The 18,709-nt window shown below is 55.4% G+C and overlaps 1 protein-coding gene across 8 annotated transcripts in view; it reads right to left on the bottom strand.

Annotated features, from left to right (window-relative positions):
• Positions 1-18,709, bottom strand: part of CAPN15 (calpain 15) — a 56,070-nt gene that overhangs the window by 6,992 nt on the left and 30,369 nt on the right. For all 8 annotated transcript variants that reach the window (XM_030958375.1, XM_030958374.1, XM_030958373.1 and 5 more), the window contains 3 exons: positions 5,824-7,321; positions 2,311-2,519; positions 1,416-1,599 (listed from right to left, as the gene is read on the bottom strand). In XM_030958375.1, the coding sequence (XP_030814235.1) occupies positions 1,416-1,599; positions 2,311-2,519; positions 5,824-7,321 (1,891 nt within the window). The remainder of the gene's footprint in view (positions 1-1,415; positions 1,600-2,310; positions 2,520-5,823; positions 7,322-18,709) is intronic.

The raw sequence follows: 18,709 nt of genomic DNA, 5'->3' as shown, positions 1-18,709 counted from the left end.
CTCTGAAGTTTGATTCCTGTCCTGGCATGGCTGTGTGTCAAAACCCAGAGGACTGGATTTGCAGAAGGAAATCCAAACCAGCAGCCCCAGTCCCTGTCTCCTCCTGACAGTGGTACTTTGTTTTCTTTGGCAGATTTTGCCCCCTGAGTTTCAATAGAGACATTCTCAGTCTCCTTCATGGACATGATCCCAGCAAGAGCCCCTGGGCCTGGCAGGCAGGGCAGGGCAGAGCGATGTCCTGAGGGGCTGAGGGAGCTCCACTGACCCGAGCAGATGCCACCCCAGCGTGCTCAGAGCAACTGGGCACTGGCTCGGAACAGGCTGCTCCATGTGCCATCCCCTCTTTCTCCACAGGCCCTCCCTGTCACAGCCAAGCTGCCAGACCTCCCCTCAGAGGAAAGAAACAGCTTTCCCTCAGTCCCTCACAGTGCAAAACACAGGTTAAAGTGTTTTCCTTTTATATGAAGGGTAAGAGTGGCTTTCTCTGCAAGCAAAGTGGCTGTGGTGCAAGGAGAGAGGGAAAAGCAACTGTAAATGAAATTTCTTCACTGCAGCCTGGGAAATGCCAAAAGACGTCTAAATAGATGGATATTATGGCTTCAAAGAGTTCAGTTGTCTTGAAGACACAGTGAAGAGCAGTGTCCTGAGCTGCAAACAGGGTGCAACCAGTGCTGGATCTTCCATTTGTGTCACAGCATGCCCTGGCAGCTCCAAGCCTGGGGCAGCTGGGAAGTACCTGCTGGGAAAGGACCTGGGAGCGCTGCTTGGCAGCAGCTGAACGTGAGTCAGATGTGCCCAGGTGGGCCAGAAGGTCAATGGCACCTGGCATGACATTGAGGGGCTGGAATGTGTCCAGAGAAGGGAACAGAGCTGGGAAGGGGCTGGAGCACCAGGAGGGGCTGAAGGAGGTGGAGTGGGGGCTCAGCCTGGAGAAAAGGAGGCTCAGGGGGGGACCTTGTGGCTCTGCACAGCTCCTGACAGGAGGGGACAGCCGGGGGGTCGGGCTCTGCTCCCAGGGAACGGGGACAGGAGGAGAGGAAACAGCCTCAAGTTGCACCATAGGAGGTTTAGCTTGGATATTGGGAAAATTCCTTAATAAAAGGTGGTCAGGCATTGGAATGGGCTGTTCAGGGCACTGGTGGAATCATCATCCCGGGGAACATTCAAAAAAGAAGTCAATGTGGTACTTTGTGGCACGGTTTAGTGAGCAAGGGGTTATTTGATCAGTGGTTGGACTTGGTGATCTTTGGGGCCTTTTCCAACCTTAGTGTCTCTATGACTTTAAATGCAGCACGAAGGAGAGGCCTCACATGAACCCCAGCAGTGCCTCTTCCCACTGCCTGTCCTGGGAGGGCCTGGGATGAGCCTCCCTGAGCCCTGGAGCACTGCCCACCCCCGTCCCTGGTGGCACTGACCTGGGAGAAGAGCAGGTAGCCGCACTCGTCGCAGGGCAGCATGTCATCCACCAGCACCGTGGTCCACGTGCCGTCCTTGCACAGCCGCACCTGGTAGGCGCCCTCGGGGCACAGCGTCCTGGTGATCATCACCCTCTCCACCAGCTCGGGCCTCTCAGCCAGCACGGCCAGGGCGCTCAGGAACCTGCCGGGCAGGTGGGGCGGCCTCAGCATGGCACAGGGCATGGGCACGGGGCATGGGCAGCATGGGGCATGGGCAGCACAGGGCATGGGCAGCACGGGAACGGGCAGCACGGGGCATGGGCAGCACGGGGCATGGGCAGCACAGGGCATGGGGCAAGGGGCGGGCATGGGCAGCACGGGCATGGGCAGCACAGGGCAAGGGGCATGGGCAGCATGGGAACGGGCAGCACGGGCATGGGCAGCACGGGGCACAGGGCATGGGCAGCACGGGGCATGGGCATGGGCAGCACGGGCACGGGCAGCATGGGCATGGGCAGCACAGGGCATGGGCAGCACGGGGCATGGGCAGCACAGGGCATGGGCAGCACGGGGAAAGGGGCATGGGCAGCACGGGGCACGAGGCATGGGCAGCACGGGGCACGGGGCACGGGCAGCATGGGAATGGGCAGCACGGGGCATGGGGCATGGGCAGCACAGGGCATGGGCAGCACAGGCATGGGCAGCACGGGGCACGGGGCACGGGCAGCATGGGAATGGGCAGCACGAGCTACCCGGCCACACAGCGCTGGGAGGGGGTGAGGCAGAGCATGGGCTACAGCCTGGGGACATAAAGGGGTTTGAGTAGGGCTGAGGGGGCCGAGCAGGAGCTGGAGGAAGAGGGGGGAAGGAGGGAATGGGCAGGAGGGTGTCAGCCCGGCTCAGTCGCCCCTACCAGCAGTTGCCCAGCAGTCCCTGCAGGATGTCCGAGGGCCGCGGCGTGCGGAACACCGACCACTTCACCGAGCGCTCCTTGAAGATGCTGCAGTTGATCTCGTGGGGCCGCAGCCACTGCTTCACCCGCTGCTGCACGCTGTCCCCCTCCGGGAAACCCACTGACTTGGGCCCGGGGGGGAAACTGTCGTCCACAAAATTGACTTTGTTCTGTGAGGGCAAAAGGCAAAGAGAGCATCAGTGGAGCCACTTGGGACTGGGGGGCCTGGAAAGCCTCCCACTGCCCCCCTGAGAGACAGCAGAGCCCCCAGCCCTCCTGCCGGGCCCAGGCAGTCCCTTCCCAGCCCTGCAGGGGGGCAGGACTATGCTGGTGTCAGCTGGCAGCAGCAGAGATGCTTTTTGTGCTTCAGGTCCAGCATTCAGCCTTGCCTCGGGCTCACCTCCCTGGTTTCAAGCTCCGGGCTGTGACTCCAATCTGCCTTTTTCTGTTTCACAGGAGCCTCCCTGGGCAGGGATCGTCTCACACTTTGTGCTGGTGCTAAAAGCTGGGCTGTGGGGAGCCTTGGCTGCCTCCACAAGCAGCAAAGCCTGCAAACAGCAAGGCTCCGAGGAGCCACCTGGCACACAAGCACACCTCAACCCAGCCTTGTCCGTGCCCCAGAGGGGACACGCTGGGCTTGGCAGCCCTGTGCCATCCCCCAGGCACATCCATGGGGGATGGGAGAGGCAGCTTTTGCAATTGCATTCAGCCAGACCACAACCAGGCAAGCAACTTCAGAGTGAGGGTATCCCACGTCCCAGGCCTCCTGCAATAGTTGCTGCATCATAAATAAACAGCATGGGTGGAAGGGCAGGTCATCCCACAGGCATTAACCACAGGGATGGAAGCACGGAACTTCACCAAGAAGGGTGGCTTTTTCAGTCTAACACAGGGTGAAATGAGAACAGGTGTTTCTTTGTTATTGTTAATTAAATTAAATTAAATTAAATTCTTTCAGCAAAAGCCGGCTCTGATTTAAATTAGCTTTACGCACACCCAATTAGTAGTTGACCTCCTCTTTTGTGGCAATCCTACCTGAATGCTTCCTTTGTGGTGCCCCCAATCAGCAGCCCCTGCTCCTCTTTTGCAGGAGGGTGTTTTTCAGCTAATAGCTGTCCTGCTCTCTCAGGGGAGCATCTGCCCCGTGCAGCTGAGGAGCAGCCACCATTCCAGCAGCCTCAGTCACAGCCTGCCTGGGGACCTGGCTGTGACCCATCCCTGCACATGGATCTCTGGGCTCTGCAGGAACTCGCTGTGCAGGGCTATGAGGACATGAGGGAGAGGATTCTCCCCCTCTGCTCTGCCCTTGTGAGACCCCAGTTTTGTCCATCTCTGGAGGACTCAGCATAACAAATATGTGGATCTGTTAGAACAGGTCCAGGGGACCCCATGGAGATGCTCTGTGGGCAGGATCCCCTTTCCTCTGGGACCAGGCTGAGAGAGCTGGGGGTGCTCACCTGGAGAAGGTTCCATGGAGACCTCAGACCCCTTCCAGTGCCTAAAGGAGCCTTATTAGTAAGAGGGAAAGCAATTTTTCACATGGACAAGCAGTGATGGGATAAGGGGAGAGTTTTAAACTGAAAGGGGAGAAAATTTAAATTGAGTACTGGGGAAAAATTCTTCCCTGTGAGGGTGAGGAGGCCCTGGCACAGGCTGCCCAAGGAAGCTGTGCCTGCCCCATCTGTGCAAGTGTTCAAGGCCAGGCTGGACAGGACTTGGAGTAACCTGGTCTGGTGGAAGGTGAGGTGGGCTGGCAGGGTTGGAACAAGATGAGCTTTAAGGTCCCTTCTATCCCAAACCATTCTGATTCCATGATTCCAGTGGAAGAGGTCAGCTCTGCACTGCTCCCCAACAGAAGAGAAAGGGTAACGCTAAAATAGGGACCACACACTGAGAAGAGTTGGAAAAGGCATCCCTGGAATAGCAGAGGAAGGAAAACCCACAGCAGGAGCTCGAGCAGAAATGCTGGCAGGGAGCAGCAAGAGGAGCTGCTCCACATGACATGGGGCAGGGGGACAAACAGACGGAGCAGAACTTGGCCAGCCTGGCTCCTCCAGGCAAGGCTGAGCAGCCTGGGCAGCAGGGAGCTCACAGGGACCTCCCCTGCCAGCCTGACCAGGAGCACAGGGACAGGAGCAGCACCGTCCCTCCACTGCTGCCAGGCTTAAACTCACACCTAAACAGTGTCAGAGCACAGCTGGGGCTGGGCTGGGCTGGAGGGGGATTTTTGGGAGATGGATCTCACAGCCCATTACTGTGGGTTAAGGAGCACACAGGCTCAGCCAAGGCTCCGGCCGAGCGCTGCGGGACAGGGCAGGGCAGGCTCCCCTTCCTGGCAGCACCACGCTGCTAATTCAGCCTGGCCATCATCATGATTCATCCTTCAGGCCTGATCCTGATGGAACAGATGTTCCCTGCCTACAAAAGAGGCTATTCACTTGCTTAAAAGATGGGGATAAGCAGAATCTGGGTCTCTGCTATAAAGACACCCACGCCTGTTAGGAAGGACACACAGCAATTTAAAAAAACCACAAGCCCAAACAAGATCATTCTCAGAGCTTCCCCTCTGAGCCCAATATCTCTGTTCCCTGGACTGTGCAGTGGAGGCGCAGGAATGGACAAGATCCTCAGACCAGGCAGGAAAAGCCTTGTTTGTACGTCAAAATGGGACTGCAACTCCCTCTCCATCTGGTCCAGAAGAGCTGGAGGCTTCCCCCAGAAGGAGGCCAGAGACAGCAGCATCCACAGGAGCTTTTAATGCCACACAGGGAAAAAAATGAGGCCAACAGAGTGGTGTTTGAGGCTGAAACCCAACTGACTGGACCAGATACCTCATAGTGGGAAGGTGTGTGCTGGCACGTACTCCTGAGACCTTCAACTAGAGCCAGCCTACAGCTGCAGCTCAGCTGTCTGCCCAGAACAGGGGGAGCCATTTGTGCTGCACTTCTGCATTTGCAACACCCAAACCAGGAACGCCAAGGCCCAGCCCATGGTTCTGAAACACCTGCAGCTGCTGGCAGTGGCAGCAGTTCCTCTGCCTGCCCTCTCATCCTGAGCCTCTGCTTGCTGCATCCCAGATTTCCTGCATCCATGGACAGCAGTGCCACCAGCAAACCTGGGCACACACTCCACCTTCCCCACTGCTAGACACTGGAAGGAGACACTGGAAGGAGATGGACTGACCACCTAAGGATGTCCCCTTCATCCCAGATGTTCTCTCTCACTGATTTAAAATACCACTGAGTTTCAGAATTAACAGGTTTAGCACTAGGTTTTAGACTTCCTCACCCTTGCACCAGGAGTGGGCTCTATGGGCTGTCTTCACCCTGGAGATCATTCTGCACCAAAATACGACATTTCAGTGCCAACAACCAGCATCCAGCTGCTGCAAGGGAAGATCCCTAGAGCCCAAGGCATGGAAGATGCTGCCCCAGACCTGTGGGGGAGGCAGGAACAAGCAAGCACTGCACTCACCTCCCGGCAGAAGGTCACGATGTTTTCCCACAGGGCTTTGGCCTCGCCCTCATCCGTTTGCCTCCTCTTCTCCACGTGCATGCTCTCCCTCCTCTTGAGGGGCTTGAGGCCCTTGTGCTGGGCCACGTACTGCTGGGGGGTGTGGCAGGCGCCGCAGTGCTTGGCCTTCCCCTCGTTGAGCAGGGTGCAGGCGGGGCAGGCCCACTGGCCCGGCCTGTCCTGCGCTCCGGCCGGCGGCGCCGGGAACAGCCGGGCCACCTTGCGCGCCGACGGGGCCTTGGCGCTGCAGGAACAGCCAGCCCTGTCCCTGTCGCAGGCGCCGCAGTCGGGGCAGCGCGGCCCCGGCTCCCCCCCGTGCTCCTGGAAGCCGTGCAGCTTGGAGGAGCCGCACACCTTGCACTTCTGGGCCTGCGTGGGGTTCTTGAGGGTGCACTTGGAACACGACCAGGTGGTGAAGTCGGGGCTGGAGGGGCTGCACGGGGTGAACCTCACCGAGTCCCCCACCAGGTTGATGGTGTCGCTGCCTTTTTGGGTGCTGCAAACCTCGCACTTGCTGGCCCCGGCGGAGTTGAGCAGGGAGCAGGAGCTGCACTTCCAGTGGGACGGACTGACCTCCATCTCCTCCTCCAGCACGCTCAGCCGTTTGTTGGACAGCAGGTCCGGGAAGCGTGCGGCAGGGGCGGCCCTGGCCTGACCTTGGGGAGAGCCCTTCTGCCCCACGGCGCCCGTGGCGGCCGCGGGCTGGGAGCCTTCAGAGCCCGGCATCTGCAGCTGTGGGGGCACCTCCCGCCGGCTTCGGGGCACGGGGTTGTTCTGGAGCCCTGGGGAGAAGGGGCTGAAGCCTGGGATTTTCTGCACCTCTTGTTCCATAGCCACTGGGCCTGGGGTGGCCACGGCATCACCATCAGAGATCTCTGCAGAGACTGAAGGCTGCGGGGTGGAGGGGGCCATGTGGAACCCGGCCGGGGTGATGACTTCAGGGACGACCAGCGCCTCTGGTGGGATTTTGGGCAGGGAGAGCTTGCGTGGGCCACCACAGGCGGAGCAGGAGTTGGCCACGGGCGTGTTGTGCAGGGTGCAGCGCTGGCAGGCCCAGCCGCTCTCCAGCTCGGCTTCATCAGGGCTCTTCCCCTCTGAGTCCTCGCTGCTGCTTTCTGCCTTGGCAGCCTCCTCCTTGGACGTGCCCTTGGGCTCCATCAGCACGGCAGGCTTGGGCAAGATGCCATTGATGACGGGCAAGGGGGAGCCACCGGGTCCCGGCTCCGGGGTGAAGCCACACACCTCACAGGTTTCCTTGCCCAGAAAGTTCCTGAAGGTGCAGCGGGCACAGGCCCACTTCTGCTCCTCCACGCTGAGCCGCAGGATGTGGTTGAGGTCGGGCTTCTGGCGGGGAGCCTCGCAGATGGAGCACTGCCGCTGGCCCACGGGGTTCAGGAAGGTGCAGCGCGTGCAGGACCACTCGCGGACGGCAGCCATGGAGCCAGGAGAGTGGGAGTGGCTGCAAGAAAGAAGACACAGTGTGAGGATGAGGCCAAGGCCACCCAATAGGCAGAAGTACCACGTGTTTCCTGGGCTGGCATGGTCAGGACCTTGCTTCCAGGAAGGAAACAACCATCGATCCAGTCACTGCTCTATTGGCGCTTGCTCCTCTGGCACTGACAAATTCTCCAGCTGTATGGCAAGGCATTGGCTTCCATCCAAAATGCTCCAGGAGGGGCAAAAGAAGCAGCTCAGCACCCAGTGACCTCATTCTCACAGTGGGGTTGTGCCCTGGTAAGCAAACACCATCTCTGTGCCCAACCCTGGCACTTTGTGTGTCTGCAGGGCGTTTGGAACTCTTTGGAGGAGGTGACACCCCGCTCTGCCTTCTTGCTGTTCCAGCATCAACTCTTTTCTCCTTCTCTGCTCCACCCCACCTCCGTCTCACTTTCTGTTCCTGTCTCCCTCCTCTCCTTTCAGCTCCACACCACTTATCCACACTGGGATAACTTTGTTATCCCTCACCAGACACCACCAAGACAAGGAAGGCAGACTTTGGTGTACAGAGGTGCTTCTACCCGGCTGTAGGTTTTGGGGCTGGAAGCCTGGCCCAGTCAGCCTGGGAGCAGCAGCTCCATGGTGCACCAGTGCCAGGACAGCTCACCAGCAGCTTCCAAGCTCAGCAAAGAGGAGCACTATGTCCCTGCTCCAGCGGCTTCCCCACTTATCTGAGAAGCAGAGAGGCCATAACGCCCTTCTGGCTGCACCAGCCCTTGGTTTCAACCTCCAACGTTGCCTGGGAATGCCTGAAACCCTGATGGGAGAATGGGTCCGACACACAACAGAACCACCTCGTCCTGGGGCAGGAAGTCACAATTCCGTTTTCTAGGCAGGTTCAATATTCCAAAAGCGCAGCAGCAGCAGCTCCATGGACCACGGCGATCCCTGGGTTGCAGGGAGCAGCGTTCCCCCAGTGCAGCCCTCCCGGTGCTTTCAGGCTGCCATGTGTGCACTCACACGGAGAACAGCCCTGCATGGTGCCCTTTGTCCCCTGCTCGGGATCATTTCCTGCAGCTTGGAGCAAAGGTGGGGCTAAAGCAGAGTTTTCTGCTTCCTCCTCCTTCACACAAGGACAAACCAGCTCTCCCTCATTTGAGCATGCACCGGGAGCCTGGAGCCCTCCCTCCACGCACTCCTGCTCCCAGATAAGGTGGCCAAGTCATAAATCCAATCTTGAACCCCAGCTCCAGGTCAGCTGTGCCTCTCTCCAGCAGAGCAGGCCCCTTCCACCCTGCTTGCCTGACGCCACAGACAGGGCCAATTGTGCAGAAGAAGCCTCCAAGCCCAACCCATGCCCTCAGCTCTTCCCAGGAAGAGCAAAGTCAGACCTCCAGAGACCAAGAGCAGCCTAAGTCATGGAAGCTGCACCTCAGTGGGCTCTCCACTGGCTCCCTCTCCAGCATCCCTACAACAACCAAGTTCAAGCACCACAGTGGCTGGAACAAAGGGGAGGAGGGTGTTTAATCCCATAAAGGGCAGGCACAGACAGCTCCAGACGCCGGTGCAGCCTGTGGAAGGATCTGGGTCCTGGCTGGCCTCCAGAATCCCAAGCAGCAGCACCTGCACACACAGCTTCCCAAGGCTCTGAGCAGACTGCAATGCAGCAGCAAGGTCTGGAGGGGCAGAGGATGCAGCCAGAACCCCCTGGGGAGGAGGGAAGTGACCCTCCCTTTGGTTGGTACGTGAGAAACTCTCCTGGGAACACTCCAGCAGCAGCAGCAATCCAACCCCATCTCCACACCACGCTCCACAGCCACTGGAAAAGCAGCTCCACCTCACAGAGATCAGATATAACCTTCAACTCCCTTCTTAAATCAAACGCTTCTCTAAATAAAGCCTGAAATCAAGAAATCCATTTTATTGCAAGAGAGAGCTTGAAAATTCATTCTGGTTCATATACGGCGCCTGCATCGTTTGAACTCTGCAAGGTGTTTATTTACTGGAGTTATTCCCAGCTAAGAGAAATATAAACATTGATTTTTCTGCCTCAAGTCCTACAGCTGGGAGCCACTGTACATCCCTCTCCCCTGTGGCAGCACCATGTCCACAACATCTGAAAGGGAGATCATTCCTCAAGCAGAGGAGGGGAAGGAGCTGCTGCCCGGCTCCGGCAGCCAACGGGGCCATGAAGGGCACCGTGATCCTGTTACATCCATTTGTCTTACTGCTGAGGTTCATCAAACCACAGGCATCAGCAAAAGGCAAGGGAAGGCTGTCAGCAACCTGTGCCATCCACCTCCAGCCTCCTCCATGCTGTGTACACAGTGCAGGAGAGCACTGGCTCTGAAAAATCTGCCCTGAAATGCAGATGCTGCAGTGCTTTCTGTGCATGGGGACAAACAGCCACCAATCTTCCTCCTGCCCGTCCCTCACACACCCATGGTCCTACCCAGCAGGCAAAAGCTTCTAGCAGTGCCACCATGGGATTGTGGAAGGAAACACTCTGTTCCTTCCCATAGAGAGGAGAAAACCTAGGATAACCTAAAAGACAGAAGTACCACAGAAGGGGACATTGGGATGAGCCACATCCCCAGACCTGCTCGATGTGGCATCAGTAACAAGCTGCAGGCTCAGGGAAGGCAGCACCATTTCACTTGGCTGGGCAGGATATCCAGGCTCCAGGCAGCTGGAAGGGAGGTGGAAGCCAGGGCACTGAAGTGTCCTGGAATGGCCCTGGGGAGCTGCGACATTCTCTGGTCACACTGTCCCCCTCCTGGTCCCATCTTCTCGCCCCTTGCAACAGGAGTCAGCCCCTAACACTGTCCAGCTGCTGCTGGGTTTTGCACTTACTTGACTTTCTTGGGAAAACCAAAAAGCCTTCCAGAAGGGCCATCAGCTCTTCCCCCAAAGGTCCGGCAGTGGCAGGGCAACCAGTGTGACAAGCTTTGGCAGGAGACTCCCCTGCCTTCTGTTGCACATCGTGGTGCCCAGCAGCCACACAGTTTTCCCTGAAAGTGAGTGGGAGGCACACAGCATGGCAGAGGACACGGGACACCTTCAGTTGTGCCCCACAGTTCAGGGTTCCCAGACACCAATCCCCCAGCCTTGGCAACTGGCAGGACACCAGCCTGCAGCCTGCTTTCCCCACACCCCTGCCTAGGACTGATGGACAATTCCAGTCCCTGCCTGAAGTAGAATTAAATTTAAGGTCCAAAGATCCCAGTGGGCACCAGGCTGGAACCTGCCTTTACATGGTCCAACCCGTACCAGGGCATGGTGGATTGTGGCAGCAGCCTCTGTCCCACAGCAACAACCTCCTCCCAAAACTGAACCAGCTGAAGGAGAAATCCATCCTCAGCCTGTCCAAGCTCCACACTTCTCCTTAAACAGCCTGGCTGGCTCCTTTCCCAGCAGGCAACAAGGCAGCATGAGGAAACAGGGTTATCTCCAGCACCTATTCACCAGGCCCATCTGCTGCGTGTTAACACAGCCACTCTCCAGCCCCAGCAAACACAACTGAGATAAACATTGCCTGCCACCTTCCTGGGGGAGAGGAGCTCCTTTGAAACCAGGGACCTGGCAGCACCCACCCACAGGAGGGCTTTCCTGGGGGACACTTCACAGGTGACACAGGGCTCCACAGCCGGGCAGCACGGAGCTGCAGGAGGCTCTTTTGAGGTGCACACAAAAAGGGGCACCTTGGGGTGCAAGGACAGGGTAACAGGCTACAACCCCACACCTCCAGCAGCATGGATGGGGATGGATCCACATGGCTGTGCTTCTCACCACAGCAGCTCTCCCCAAGCAAGGCAGGAGACATCAGCTGGCAGGAGGCACCACTGTATTGGCAGGCGTGCCCCTACCTTGGCAATCACAGCACTGTAATTATCATGCTTAAAAAATAATATAGAAAGTACTCTAGCAAGCAGGCAGCTTTCAGCACACTGATCAGGTCCCAGGGAACCTCTCTGCTCCAGGGATTAGAAGGTTCCAGCTGGTCACCTTCCAAAACCACTTCAGGACAGTGATATCCCCGCCCCGGGCTCTGCTGAGTGATGAGTTTGCTGAGCCCTGTGTGTCCAGCTGCTGCAGAGCCCTGGCTCCTACACAGCCACCAAACTGCCCAGGGATGGCCACCACCTTTGGGCACCATCTGGGACCCAAGCCATCTCTGAAGGAGGGCAAAACAGGAAGGAACAAGGCAGGGTGGGAAATCGGGAAGAACCCAAAAACTGCAGTTTGCATCCTTCCTGCTGGTAGGGAGCTGGTGGTGTGCCAGGACTGTGGGATGTGCAGCTGAGCTCCAGGGCAGGAGATGGCACCCAGCCCTGGACAGAAGCACCCTGGACTGCCAAAGAACACCTTGAGGTGACCTGGGCACTGGAGTGAGAGATCCCAGAGCTCTGCTGCAGAGCCCACACTGGCAACAGGATTAGAGGAGCTCGTGTCAATCACACACAGCAACACAATCAGGCTGTTTCTCTAAATAAAATTCCTCCAGAGCAGCTAAAGTCTTAAAACTTATGGCTTCGTTTCTCTCCCGCAGTAAATAAACAAATAAATAAAAATCAATTGTTCTCGTCAGCAGCACAAACCCCGAGCTCTCTGACACACAATGCATCCCAGCAAAATCCTCACTGACAAATACAAGAAAAAGCACTCAAATTTTGTGGAAGAAAAAAAAAGAAAAATTACCAAAAACCCTAAACAAATCCTGCCTCAATGTCTGTGAGCTGTGAATCCCTCCCCCTCTACCCCATGCTTTCTATTTAATATTTCCCATTTAATTTTCTTTCAGTAGCACTGCGGAGCCTGACCTAAGAGAGGACTGCTGAGCCTTCTCCCACACAGACCTACCACATCTCCAGAGCCAGCAGGAGCAGAAGGCACCTGTGCCCACCAGGAAGGGGTGCAGGAGGTCAGGAAGCACTCAGAATCCCTCTGGCAGTGCACTGCTAGGAGCACACGTGGCTTGGGATCATGAAGCCCAGACGAGGAGATGCTGTTGGCTGAGCTGACTCACTCTTGCAGAGCCAGGCAGGGGCTGGGAGGCTGGACCTGGAAGGTTGCAGCAGATATACTGGCAGACCAACACAGAAAAACAGGGAGCTGGGACTTTCCACTTGGTACAAGTTTCTGTAGGAGCATCAGTGGAGACAAACAGCCTCTGATTCACACTTCTGAACCCCTGAGGTTATAAGGGAAAGTGTCGCCAGCTCTGTGCTGGCATCATCCAAACAAGGCAGGTTGCATAAGTACTTCCAAATCCTGCCTCCAGAGTGAAACAAGAAAATAAACCAGGCTTTAACACCAGTGACCTTCACCCCAGCCTTCCAGGACCCTTCCAACTCAGGATATTCTGTCTAGGAGAGACATGGACAAAAATAAAGCACCAGAAGGGACCTGTCTCTTTGCCCTTTTCTCCCAGATCTGCTGAGCAAGGGCAGGGACAGCAAAGAGACCCCCCCCAAACTGAGCCACACTTTCTGGAGCACTGTATCCAAGTATCCATGTCAGGCAGTGCCAGGTGGTCCCACTGCAACGGCACAAACATTGCCAAAAACCAGAGGCTCTCCACGTGTGTGCAGATGCAGCACCCCACTTCCACAAGAGCAGGCATGGAGGATCCCAGAGTAAACAGGGCACAAGAGACCTCAAGGTGGTCTCCAGCTCAAACTCCTGCTTCAAGCTGAATCTCCTAAAGGGATTGCAGCAGGTTTAGACTGTCTGGTCTTGAAAACCTCTAAGTATGGAGACTTCACAACCTCTCTGGGCAGCAACCTCAACTAACTGACTCTCCTTGGGCAGAAATGCTTGTGCTTATATCCAGCCTGAAACTCTCCTGTTTCATCTTGTGTTTGTTGTTTCCTGCCCTCCCACCATGTGCTGCTGTGAAGAGCCTGGCTCTGACCTCTGGATGATGTCTGCAGGTCCTGCTACAGCCCCTCCAATGCTTTCTCTCCACCTGGAACTAATCATGGAATCATGGAATAGTTTGAGCTGGAAGGGACCTTAAAGATCATCTTGTTCCATCCCTGCCATGGCAGGGACACCTCCCACTGTCCCAGGTGCTCCAAGCCCTGTCCAGCCTGGCCTTGGGCACTGCCAGGGATGCAGGGGCAGCCACAGCTGCTCTGGGCACCCTGTGCCAGGGCCTGCCCACCCTGCCAGGGAACAATTCCTAATTCCCAATATCCCATCCATCCCTGCCCTCTGGCAGTGGGAGCCATTCCCTGGGTCCTGTCCCTCCATCCCTTGTCCCCAGTCCCTCTCCAGCTCTCCTGGAGCCCCTTCAGGCCCTGCAAGGGGCTCTGAGGTGTCCCTGGAGCCTTCTCCTCTCCAGGTGAGCCCCCCCAGCTCTCCCAGCCTGGCTCCAGAGCAGAGGGGCTCCAGTTCTCAGTGACCAACTCAGGGGCCTCCTCTGGACTCACTCCAGCAGGACAACTTGGGTTGAACTCTTGACTGAGCCCAGCTCCCTCCCCCTTTCCTTGCAGGACTCACACTCCAGCACCCTGACCACCAAAAAACCCCAACACCAAAAACAGCTCCAAAAAGGTCACCATGTTCTTCATGCAGCCTCTGACACCAGGCATCCCCTTCAGCCAGGGCCAGAGCTGGGGCTTTGCTCTGAGCTCCCTTTGTCCCTTCAGTTGGTGGAAGAGAACCACAACTACAACTACACAAATTCCTCCTTTTGTTGGAGCACTTGAGGAAATAAAGACTTCTTGATCCTGAAATATTAATTTTTGAGCACTCCAGAGCTTTATCATATATTTATATCTGCTCTCGCTCTTTAATGTCAATCCAGGACAAACTGTCAGTGAGTTCCCAGAAACACAGCTTAGGTCAGGGATGGAAAACCAGCCAAGGGACCAACCTGGTCCCCTTCCATGGCAAACTCTCCTGTGGCCAGGACATCCCTTCTTTCTGGAGGTATCAGTGCTCCTGACCATTCACTGGAGCAGGACAATCACATTTATGCAGAAAATGACATTTTCTACTGGTGATAACCTGCAGTCAATTGAAACAGGACAACTGGATTTGTCCTGTTTAATAAAGCAATGGTGGCAGGCAAAAATCCCTCATCAAAGCAGAAGGGAGGGAAAAAAAAGGTCTAATTCTGCAGCAGGAAACCATGCAAGGGTGAGCACTTGAAGGTGAATGGGGCCATAAAAGACTCAGCAACACCACACAACCTTCCCTAGAGGTGCCAAGAGGCTCAGACAGACACAAAGAGTTTTCCAAGCTGATGATGCACTCCAGTTCCTGGGAATTTCTTGGTCCCATGGCACAAAACCTCCAGATGGTTCTAGCACAGTTTCTATAGAGTTTCTTCTTTTCCCACAATGGACACAGCTCCAGCAGCTCAGATGTGCTCCAACAGCCAGAGAGAGAAGAGACTGGGAGTTTTAATGAGAAGTTCCCAGGGGAATGCTGATCTCTGCTAATGACAGGTCTGAGAGAAAAAACACTGGCCCAGCTGTACAGGGTGCACTCAGCACAGGAGTTTCCTGGCAGCCAACAAAGCTACAGAACACACTCTCAAACTGCAACTGTCCCTGCAATTTACTCTCTTGTCACCTCCCCAAAAACTGGGATTGTCTGTCAGATGTGAGGCTGAGAGGGGACATCTTGCTGTGGGACAGGCAAGAAAGGACTTCATAGAATCATTTCATAGAATCACAGAATGTCCTGAGCTGGAAGGGACCCACAAGGATCATGGGTTCAGCTCCTGGCCCTGCAGAGGACACCCCAACAATCCCTCCCTGTGCACTACTGAGAGCATTGGGCAATGCTCTGTGAGTAGCAGTGCTTGCAAGGGGTACAAGTGGGACAGAGAACACTCCTCTATCCTCCCCCAGCCATAAAGAGACACCAAGGAATGTGTTCAGAGGGTGGGGGTAACAGGAGGAGGGCAGAAGCACAGCAAGACAGGGGCACCCTGAAAGCTCCTGTGACACACACCAAAGTGTGGCTTTGGTGGGGAAGGGAAGTTGAGGAGACTGTCATGGCTTGCAGAGTCCTCTTCATGGCTGAAATCCCTGGGTTTTGCTCAGGAAAAGGGAGGGAAGGGGCAGAGTTTTTGGATCTGCCCATCTGCAGTTACTGGAGCTGCTGCAGGAGTGCCAAGTGACACACACCTGGAAGGAGTGTGCCTTCTCTCTGAGCCTGGGGACACACAGGGAGAGCTACCCTAAACTGATGGACAGGAGACAAGAGACTTTCATCATTCTTCATCAAAGCAGAATCAGAATCTGGAAGGCTTGTCTTGTGAGAAAAACAGGCTGGGCATGATTAGCCTTTAATACACCTTAATTGCTGCAGTGTTGTAAGAAATGAGCTCTCAGAAGAAAACCAGTTTGGCTGGCAAAGCACAGGCACGCTGGGACAGGACCATTCCCAAAGGCTCCTCAGCTAATGAGCAGGCTTCCCACATGTCTGCCAGGGCAACAATTACAATCCCTGAGGATACAAAAGGAGGAGGCAGACTGAGTATTCCAAGGTCAGCAAAGTCCACGTTCCAGCTTTGCTCGAAAGCTTCGCAGGCTCTGGATTCACGAGCTTTTGATGAGGTCTCACCCTACAGCAGCACCTCCTGCACCTGTCCAAGGTTCTTGAGATGCAGGGCCCAGATGAGATGGCCAACAGCAATGTGACCTGTTCAAACCCAGGATGGAGGGACTCAGTAGCACAGGATCATCATGGGACAGGCTCTGGAGCAACAAGGCTGGCAGGGGAATGGTCCAGGAAGGTTCTTCTGGAGCCCCAGCCCTGGAGACAGCCACCAGCACAGCCTCAGCTCCTCCCAAGCTGCACTATTTCTCATTAAGATCAATTCCAGCCTGTTGTTATAATTAATAACCTCATCTTGCCTCCCTGCATGCAAGCAGGGGAAATTTCTGCAGCTGCAATCAGACTTTACTTCAAAGAAACCAATTTAGCACAGCGCTACTGCTGCCATCATTCCTCTTACTCAATGCCTTTATTTACCTTTTCTGTACCTAATTTCCCCAGTCCTTCGTGTGCCTGGGGAAATTAAAAGCAAAAAATACCAAGCTCCATTTGCACCCAAATATTATAGCAGGGGGAGGAAAATTGTGTCCTTAACTTGGGCCAGCACTGTGCCATGGCCATTAACACATTGATTTGGCTTGAGGAGGTGATGAACTGAAAAGCATTGCTTTGACTACACAACACCGACTTTGACCAAAATCTACATAGAATGGATATTTAAACCCTCTCAAGAGCAAATACAGAAAGAAGGTACAGCAGTTTTATGGCAGTTTGTCACAGTGGCATGAAATTGGTGTAACTTGGGTGTAGAAAGCACAAAGGACATCTGGTTCTGTCAAAACATCAGTGAGTGCTTCAGCATGCCTGCAGCTCCCAAGAAAAGCTGCTTTTTCAGGGGAAAAAAGCCCATAGTCCTCCAGGAAATGCAACACAAGCATTCAAGAATTTTATCTTTTTTTGTCAATAAAAGGCCTGAATCCTTGAAGACTGACGGCCCCAAGTTCTGCTGGATATTTGGAGCTTCAGCTTCTTGCACACTTGGAGCAAGAAAACACTTTGAGAAATGTATTTTTGTTTTTTAAAAAGCCTGGTAAAAATTGGATCAGCCACCCTGTATGGTTTTTATAACTCAACTCTATCTGTGGTCTGAGCAGAAAGTTTCCCATGTAAAATAAACTTGTCCAGCAAACTTTGTGACCACCTAAAACAGAGGAAGCCCTGAACATGTGAGCAGGTCACATCACACAGGGATGGGAACACAGGTCCCCAAGCTCCTCTGGTGTTAGGACAGTGTGAGATGTACAGAACTGCAGGGAGAGGATTTATGAGCAGGACATCTGCTCTAGGACTAGCACGATGCTGGGGAGGAACAGCTGGCAAGATGATGTTCTTTAATACTGCTGCTACACTAATTCATTTCAAATCATGGCAGGTTTTAATTAAAAAACCCAACAGAATCTTGAGTAGGAAAAGCAGGAGGGATGGCCAGAAGAGCTCAGAATGGAAGGGTTTCAGATGAAAGGTGTGAGGGAATGGAGGAGAGGACATCTCCTTGGGTATCTCATGTCTGGAGAGCAAGGCATGGCACAGGTTTGAGGAGCTGCAGGTGATGCTCTGTGAGCAGCTCCACTCCCCCACCCCTCTCACAGCCAGCACCACCAGCTCAGCTCCAAAACACCCCCCTGTACCTTCAGAGAGTAAATTAAATCCCTTCTTCCCAGCGGGAGAAGGGAATTCAAAGCCCTTTGCTGCCTTTGAGGCCTGTGCTGCTGGGGGATGCCCCACGAGCGTGGAGGGGGCTGCCTGCCCCTCTCACAGCCCCCTGGGGCTCCTGGGGTGCTGCAGCCACCGTGGCACAGCCACAGGAAGGGCTGGGAGGGCACTGCCAAGCCCCCCCCTCCTTTTGTGCCCCCAGTTCCCAGCCCTACCTTGGGCAGGCTGCTATTTGCTTCACAAACAACCATCCTTTTCTGTAAGTTCTCCCTGATAAAATAAATCAAAGCATAGCTTCCAGGGTCCAATTAAGACAAAAACCAACAGTAATAAGAGCTTGGTACCATTTGGGATGGAGGGAGAGAGAAAGACTCATGTAGCCGTGAGGTCTGAGACTAAGGAGAGCAGGGCTGCAGCCTGGCAGGTGGTAGCAGAGCCCCCAGCCTCCTCTTCCTCCTCTCCTAGGGCTTTAACTTGGCCACCATCCCAGCTCCTGGCAGAGCTGCTGCTGGGAACTCTTCCTGCAAACGAGGAAAGTTGTCAAGCCAAGCTCTGCAGCTGCACTGTCCCATGCCAGAGCAGGCAGTGCCCTTCCCAGGGCTGCCAGTGCCACTGGGGCACCCTGGGCAGCTCCATCCCAGAGAGCTGGAAGGCAGCATGGCACTGAGCTCCATGGCCAGCAGCTGTCAGCTCCTCAGCATGATTAACAGGCCTTACTTAATGAAGAGCTAAGCCAGTCCTGGACCTCGGGAAAGCAGCTCACAATTAACATCCCAGCCAACAAGCTTTGCACTGATCTGCAGAGAGAAACACAGACTGCCAGGGGCCAGAGGAGGAGAGAGGAACTCTGGCAGCTCCCAGCAGCCCTGGAGTTCGGAGTGTGGCTGATCAGGGCACAGCAATGAGGCCACTGCAGCTCCTGGCAGTGAGGGATGGGCAAGGATGGAGCGTCCCCCACAGGCACTGCCACCACCAGCACACCCTGCTCGACTCGCCTGGGCATGGCACCAGCTCCTGCAGTGACAGAAGGCCAGAAGGCAGAGGGCAAACCTGAATGCCCCTTCTCATACATCAGGAACCCTGTCCAAAGATGCACAGCTGAGCTGGGCACTGCAGTTTGTACACACACACACACACACACACACACACGCTCTCCACTGAGTTCCTGGCTCCACACACA

This window comes from Camarhynchus parvulus, chromosome 14 (genome assembly GCF_901933205.1).
Source record: "Camarhynchus parvulus chromosome 14, STF_HiC, whole genome shotgun sequence".
In the NCBI taxonomy this organism is placed as follows: Eukaryota; Metazoa; Chordata; class Aves; order Passeriformes; family Thraupidae; genus Camarhynchus; species Camarhynchus parvulus.
The sequence above is the reverse complement of the archived record's forward strand: the minus strand, read 5'-3'. Positions and strand labels throughout refer to the sequence as shown.